Consider the following 8,224-nt stretch of genomic DNA (forward strand, 5'->3'; position numbering starts at 1 on the left):
GTGTGTCTGTGTGTGTGTCAGTGTGTCTGTGTGTGTCAGTGTGTCTCTGTGTGTGTCAGTGTGTCTCAATGTGTCTGTGTGTCTCAGTGTGTGTCTCGGTGTGTCTGTGTGTGTCTGTGTGTGTCTGTCTCAGTGTGTCTGTGTCTCAGTGTCTCTGTGTGTGTCTGTGTCTCAGTGTGTGTCTGTGTGTGTGTCAGTGTGTCTGTGTGTGTCAGTGTGTCTCTGTGTGTGTCAGTGTGTCTCAATGTGTCTGTGTGTCTCAGTGTGTGTCTCGGTGTGTCTGTGTGTGTCTGTGTGTGTCTGTCTCAGTGTGTCTGTGTCTCAGTGTCTCAGTGTGTGTCTGTGTGTGTGTCAGTGTGTCTCTGTGTGTGTCAGTGTGTCTCAATGTGTCTGTGTGTCTCAGTGTGTGTCTCGGTGTGTCTGTGTGTGTCTGTGTGTGTCTGTCTCAGTGTGTCTGTGTGTCAGTGTCTCTGTGTGTGTCTGTGTCTCAGTGTGTGTCTGTGTGTGTGTCAGTGTGTCTGTGTGTGTCAGTGTGTCTCTGTGTGTGTCAGTGTGTCTCAATGTGTCTGTGTGTCTCAGTGTGTGTCTCGGTGTGTCTGTGTGTGTCTGTGTGTGTCTGTCTCAGTGTGTCTGTGTCTCAGTGTCTCAGTGTGTGTCTGTGTGTGTGTCAGTGTGTCTCTGTGTGTGTCAGTGTGTCTCAATGTGTCTGTGTGTCTCAGTGTGTGTCTCGGTGTGTCTGTGTGTGTCTGTGTGTGTCTGTCTCAGTGTGTCTGTGTGTCAGTGTCTCAGTAGAGTCACAAAGAGACAGCGAGTTGCAGAGAGATCAAGAGACTCATAGAAACCCACAGAGACCCACAGACACTCATAGAGACCCACAGAGAGACCCACAGACACTCATAGAGACCCACAGAGAGACCTACAGACACTCATAGAGACCCACAGAGAGACCCAACGAGTTGCAGTAAGATCAAGAGACGTATAGAGACCCATAGCGATGCAGAGACATCTCCCTCCAGGATATCGATCCCACGAGACCTCATGTAGACCAGGCGAGGTAGTCACCATTGCAGGATATCGATTCCACGAGACCTCCTGTAGACCAGGCGAGGTAATCAACATCTCAGGATATCGAGACCTCCTGTAGACCAGGCGAGGTAGTCAACATCTCAGGATATCGAGACCTCCTGTAGACCAGGCGAGGGAGTCAACATCTCAGGATATCGATCCCACGAGACCTCCTGTAGACCAGGCGAGGTAGTCAACATCTCAGGATATCGAGACCTCCTGTAGACCAGGCGAGGTAGTCAACATTGCAGGATATCGATTCCACGAGACCTCCTGTAGACGAGGTGAGGTAGTCAACATCTCAGGATATCGAGACCTCCTGTAGACCAGGCGAGGTAGTCAACATCTCAGGATATCGAGACCTCCTGTAGACCAGGCGAGGGAGTCAACATCTCAGGATATCGATCCCACGAGACCTCCTGTAGACCAGGCGAGGTAGTCAACATCTCAGGATATCGAGACCTCCTGTAGACCAGGCGAGGTAGTCACCATTGCAGGATATCGATTCCACGAGACCTCCTGTAGACCAGGCGAGGTAGTCAACATCTCCCCGACGCCCCGGTGACGTCCAGGCAACGTTTTGAATAATTCCGTGACAACGTTTGGGGGAGGGAGGCCTTTAGGTGTTGGAGTTTTTTTTATCGCTTGTGGTTCTCATATCGCCGGTCACTTCGCTTCTGGCAGGTTGGAGCTTCAGTCGGCTTCGCCTGAAGACGGTGGCGTGCGTGGAGATTGGAACGTCGCGATCCGCCGTTGTTTTCTACGGACGCGAATTGATCGAAATAGTCAAAGGGTAGGTGGGTTAGAGTCTTAGAATTGATACACGGCGTCATCTTTATCATAATTCATCATCACCACCATCATCATCACCATCATCATCAACACCATCATCACCACCATCATCATCGTCATCACCACCATCATCACCATCATCATCACCATCATCACCACCATCACCACCATCATCGTCATCACCACCATCATCGCCACCACCAACATCACCACCATCAACCCCGCCATCATCACCACCATCACCACCATCATCGTCATCACCACCATCATCGCCACCACCAACACCACCACCATCAACCCCGCCATCATCACCCCCACCACCATCATCACCATCACCACTATCATCACCACCATCATCACCACCACCACCATCATCACCACCATCACCACCACCAACATCACCATCACCATCACCACCACCCCCATCATCACCCCCACCACCATCATCACCACCATCACCACCACCAACATCACCACCACCATCACCACCACCATCACCACCACCCCCATCATCACCACCATCATCACCACCACCATCATCACCACCAACATCACCACCACCATCACCACCACCATCATCACCACCACCATCATCACCACCACCATCACCACCACCATCATCACCCTCATCCTCATCACCATCACCACCATCACCATCACCACCATCATCGCCACCATCGCCACCATCACCGTCATCACCACCTCCATCCACATCCTCCTCCACCTCCCTTCTAACCCCGGTAACAAAAAAAGTTTTAAAAATAGAAAATAAATATTCTTTGGTTCTTTCGGTAAAGTCACGAAGATAGACAATAAAATAAAAAAATACGTAATAAAAACGCAAAACGCACCTAAATGTTTAATTTCGAATTCATTTTCTATTATTATTTTTTTTGTATTTTTATTGTATTTCTAATGTATTCTTTTTGTATTTTTATTGTATTTCTATTATTATTTATTGTATTTTTATTGTATTTTTAGTGTATTTTTGTTGTATTTTCATTCTATTTTTAGCGTATTTTTATTGTATTTTAGTGTATTTTTTTGTATTTTTATTATATTTTAGTGTATTTTTAGTGTATTTTATTGTACTCGTAGTTCTTTCGGTAAAGTCACGTAGGTAAAAAATTAAATTAAAATAAAAAAAATAAAAATCACGACGTTTCGGAGGCAACACAAGCTTCCGTCTTCAGGTGAAACCGTCACAGCAAAACATCTGTATCTTATATACCTTATATAGTGGTTGAAGGGGGATACGATTACGCCGCTCTTTGTTATGCTGTCTGTGCACAAGTACCTGTGGATGTACATGATAGAAAAGGAGCGGAAATGCCCATATTTATACCGGTGTTGGCTGACAATAAAGAGAGTACTGCTAAACGTTAGGGATGTTAACACTCGGTAAAGTACAAAGTAGTGCCTGTCAGATAAGATGGTCCAAAAATGTGTAATTGAATCTTTTTTGCGTGGTTGATAACATCTTTCCAATGATTACTAAGTTTTGTACCCATCATCATCACGGTTGAAATGATGTCTGTGTTTGTATATCTGAATGGCTTCGTGTACAAACCTTTGATGGTAGCCAGAGGGTTTGCAGAGCACCTTAGTCTCAGAGAAAAACAATCTCATGAGAGCCCACCGAGTTGTAGCAATGATCGGCAACGGCGGACGACTCCATTTTTCCGTGTTTCAGATCTGACTTGTGCTCGCAGACACGATCAGAGACGTGACGTTTCGTTTCCCCAATGTAGCAGTCACCACGGATGCAACTCAGTTTATAGACTCCAGGGTATTGCAAGTCAGGAACGACATCCTTCACAGATGGAATTAGATCACGGATTTTATGTACTGTACTGAATCGGACTTGGATCTTATGTTTGTTAAGAATTTTGCAGATCTTTTTGGTCACGCCTGCTATGTATGGCAACGTGATGGTTTTGATCGGAGTTTCATGTGGCTGTTTCTGTGCGGTGGGAGAGACAGCTTGGCGGATGGTGCGGTCAGAGTATCCGTTCATCTTGAGGGCCCGATGTACGTGTCTCAATTCACGGCCAGGTGGTGTTGGTCAGAAATGCCATGAGCTCTGTGGTATAGCGTTTTGATGAGGGAATTCTTTTGAGATGGGTGGTGGTGAGAATCCGGTTTCAAGTAGGAATCTGTGTGGGTGGCTTTCCTGTAGACAGAATGTCCCAAGGATCCGTCAGGCCTCCTCTCAAACAGAATATCTAAGAATGGTAGTTTACCGTCTTTCTCCACTTTCATGGTGAATCTGATGGATGGGTGTCTGGAATTGATGTGGTCCAAGAAGTGGTTCAATGCTGGGAGGCCATGTGGCCAGATGACGAAAGTGTCATCCACATACCTCTTCCACAGGGAAGGACGCAGGGTGGATGTCTGGATGTATTTTTTGCGTATTTTTATTGTATTTTTAGTGTATATTAATTGTATTTTTGGAATATTTTTATTCTATTTTTGGTGTATTTTCATTGTATTTAAAAATATTTGTATTGTATTTTAGTGTATTTTTATTGTATTTTAGTGTATTTTTAGTGTATTTCTATTGTATTTTTATTATGTTTTAGTGTATTTTAATTGTATTTTTGGAATATTTTTATTGTATTTTTAGTGTATTTGTATTGTATTTTAAAAATATTTTCATTGTATTTTAGTGTATTTTTAGTGTATTTTAAGTGTATTTTTATTGTATTTTTATTATGTTTTAGTGTATTTTAATTGTATTTTAAAAATATTTTTATTGTATTTTAGTGTATTTTTAGTGTATTTTAAGTGTATTTTTATTGTATTTTTATTATGTTTTAGTGTATTTTAATTGTATTTTAAAAATATTTTTATTGTATTTTAGTGTATTTTTAGTGTATTTTAAGTGTATTTTTATTGTATTTTTTATTGTATTTTAAATATATTTTAATTGTATTTTTATTATATTTTTAGTGTATTTCTATTGTATTTTTTGAATATTTTTAGTGTATTTTTAGTGTATTTTTATTGTATTTTTATTGTATTTTTATATCTACGTAACTGAATTTCTGCAGTCGCGAAAGGTTAAAGTAAAAACATTTTAGGTAAAAAAAATTTTCAAACCGCAACTTCCACGTTGCCTGTGGGCGTGATAAGTGTGTTGGTGATGATTGTAATCATGTTGATTACAATCTTGTTCATTGTTAATCATGTTGATTATAAACGAACGTTAATCATTAGGAACATGCGTCGCCTCTGAAAGTTATTGCCTCCGAGAAGTACTCTACACATTGATATGTGTAGTGTGTAGTGTAGTGTGTAGTGTAGTGTATAGTGTGTAGTGTAGTGTGTAGTGTAGTGTATAGTGTGTAGTGTAGTATGTAGTGTAGTGTATAGTGTGTAGTGTAGTGTAGTGTGTAGTGTAGTGTATAGTGTGTAGTGTAGTGTGTAGTGTAGTGTATAGTGTGTAGTGTAGTATGTAGTGTAGTGTATAGTGTGTAGTGTAGTGTAGTGTGTAGTGTAGTGTATAGTGTGTAGTGTAGTGTGTAGTGTAGTGTATAGTGTGTAGTGTAGTATGTAGTGTAGTGTATAGTGTGTAGTGTAGTGTGTAGTGTAGTGTATAGTGTAGTTTGTAGTGTAGTGTATAGTGTAGTGTATAGTGTAGTGTATAGTAGTGTGTAGTGTATAGTGTAGTGTATAGTAGTGTAGTGTATAATAGTGTATAGTGTCGTGTATAGTGTAATGTATCATCTCTCTGTGTCTCTGTGCACCAACATCCTCCATAGTAGGTCACCCCGCCACCCCCTTCGTCTCTCCGACCTTCGCGATCCGCCTCGCCGATGACTTCCTCCCGGCGCCCCCCCTCCGCCCCTCCGGTGCTGCTCCCGGCGCTGCTGGTGACGCTGCTGGTGGCCTCCAAGGTAGCCCAGGCCTCAGCCAGCGGCCTCCCCGACGGCTGCAACCGCACCAAACCCGACCAAAGCGTCGTCGAATGCTTCCAACGATTCTCCGCCAACTCCAAGTTCAACGACAACGACCCCGATACCCACATCGAGATGATCGTCTTCGTCAACACCAGCCTCGAGCGCATCGCCGACGGCGCCTTCGACGGCCTCCGGCACCTCCGAACCGTCGAGTTCCATGCCCAGCCCGCCAACCCGTGGCGCTGCGACTGCGGCATCTGGTACCTGCGTTCGTGGCTCGCCAAGCAGGCCGACCAGCGGCGGGTGGACCCGCGGCGGGCCGAGAGGTGCGCGGGGCCGCCTCCGCTGGCGGGCCGCGTGGTGTCGCTGCTGTCGATGGAGGAGGCGCTGCGAGACTGCCTGCCGGCGTGCGCTGGGGCCCTGGCGTCCCACGGCGGCCTCTACCTGTCCGCGGTCGTCCACGGGGCCCTCGTGCTGTCGCTCGTCTACCTGGTGCGCAAGCTGCGGCGGCAGGCGCGGCAGGTGAGTACGGGGGGGGCACGTGTGTGTGTGTGTACCTGCATACGTGTGTGTGTACGTGCGTGAGTGTACATGCGCGTGTGTGTACGTGTGTGTGTGGACCCCCCTAATGGAGCATCGTCGCCGGTTAGAAACTTTTAGGCTGGCCTGCCTACGATCCATCCTGGGTTTAACCTGCAGGCTGGATTGTGTGAGGAGCTCACAAATCCTTGAAAGATCTGGGCAAAGTCCCATCGGTGAGCTCCTCCGGCAGGCAAGGCTGCGTTGGCTGGGTCATGTCGCCCGCATGCCCAGCCACCGCATGCCTAAACAGCTTTTGTTCGGCCGGATCGAGGGGGCTAAACGGGCGCGGCACGGGCTGGAGAAGAGATGGAGTGATGTGGTACAGGAGGACGTGGAGCTGAGTGGACTTGCCGGTGACTGGTACCAGCGGTGTCAAGATCGGCCTCTGTGGAGGAGGCTCGTGAAAGACGCTACTGGGCAGTTGGAGGCAGTCGCCCTCCAGCAACAACGGAGGGTGGAAGAGCGACGCTCACAACAACGAGCGGAGTGCCGGGTGGCTAAAGCACAGCAAGTTGGTACAGTAAGGGGCACAGGTGGTGCATCAGCCAGTCATCTCAGTCATCTCGGTCAGTCGACCCGTGGCACCTGCTGGGTCTGCCCCGTGACCTCCTGCCAGCGGGCGTTCGACACTTCACGTGGTGGCCTCAAGGTGCACTTGGCCTGGCACAAGCGTCGTGGTGACGTCACCACCACTTAGTGGCGAATGGCGGTTGTTGTTGTTGTTGTGTGTGTACGTGTGTACGTGTGTGTACTGCGTGTGTACGTTGTCCGGCAAAACAACCTGCTACCTCCTCGCGGTGCTGGATGGGCAACGCTGTCGTGGACAGTGCTGTGGGGGGGGGAGGGCCAATGCCTCATTGGCCCTCTCCCCTCATGGCGTCTGTGACCACCACAGTGGCTAAACGGGGGCTTTGGACGGGTGCGAGGGGCTGGTAACCCCTCCACCCTCAATAAATTACCACTAAAAGACGACTTAAACATAAACCTGTAACTAATAAGCTTGTGCCGGAGGCCCCGGGGGGACAGGCGTCTATGACGTCTCCTGGCCAAACCCCAATTGGCGGAGCCAGGAGATTGAATCTTCACCCTCGGGGCTCCTCCAGAAACAACAAAAAACCATTGCGGATGGCCACGTGGAATGTTCGAACGCTCACTGCGGAGGAGAGGCTGCCACTCCTTTGTCGGGAGATGGACCGGTACCGCCTGGATCTCTGTGGCATTCAGGAGGTCCGGTGGACCGGTTTTGGCTCCTGCCACCATGAGGGGTGGACAGTCCTCTACTCGGGGCAGGAGACTGCCAAACAACAGGGTGTGGCTCTTCTTTTGAACAAAAGAATGAAGGGGGCGTGGGAGCGTGGCGGTGAGGTGTGGGAAGCTGTAAACCCCAGGCTACTTTGGGCTCGCCTTCCCATCATCCAGAGGTGAGGAGTGGTGGTCGCGGTTGCTTATGCCTCCGCCGAAGACAAACATCCGTGGAGGGATGCAGGCAAGGCCGATGAGTCAGATGCCTTCTATGACCTCCTGTCACAGGTGCTGGCTAAAGTGGCCACTCGGAATAGAGTCATCTTGTTGGGTGACTTCAATGCCCGAGTTGGTCATGATGCTGGCACCTGGTCTGGAGTGATTGGAAGGCATAGGCCAGATCAGCTCAATAACAACGGTAGGAGGCTGCTAGATTTTTGTGCAGCCCATGGGCTTGTAATTACCAACACGCTGTTCCCGGCATCGATGCATCCACACAACATTATGGATGCACGCCGGGTCCAAGCAAGAACATCTGCTGGACTACGTAGTGATGGAACAGCGGGTGCGGGCCCATGTCCTTGACACCAGGACCTACCGTGGAGCTGATCTGCCCTCTGACCATCATCTAGTCATCTGTA

At 47.8% G+C, this 8,224-nt stretch overlaps 1 protein-coding gene across 1 annotated transcript in view; it reads left to right on the top strand.

The window, feature by feature from the left end:
• Positions 1 to 1,749: 1,749 nt before the first annotated feature.
• The window catches only part of LOC133361967 (platelet glycoprotein Ib beta chain-like), a gene marked incomplete at its 3' end in the record, with an annotated part of 7,777 nt that continues 1,302 nt past the window's right edge, over positions 1,750 to 8,224 (top strand). The window contains exons 1-2 of the mRNA XM_061580941.1: positions 1,750 to 1,858; positions 5,622 to 6,281. Coding sequence (XP_061436925.1) covers positions 5,676 to 6,281 — 606 coding nt within the window. The remainder of the gene's footprint in view (positions 1,859 to 5,621; positions 6,282 to 8,224) is intronic.

This window comes from Lethenteron reissneri, unplaced genomic scaffold (assembly GCF_015708825.2).
Source record: "Lethenteron reissneri isolate LAM-NWPU_2019-01 unplaced genomic scaffold, ASM1570882v1 scaffold_131, whole genome shotgun sequence".
Classification (NCBI taxonomy): Eukaryota; Metazoa; Chordata; class Hyperoartia; order Petromyzontiformes; family Petromyzontidae; genus Lethenteron; species Lethenteron reissneri.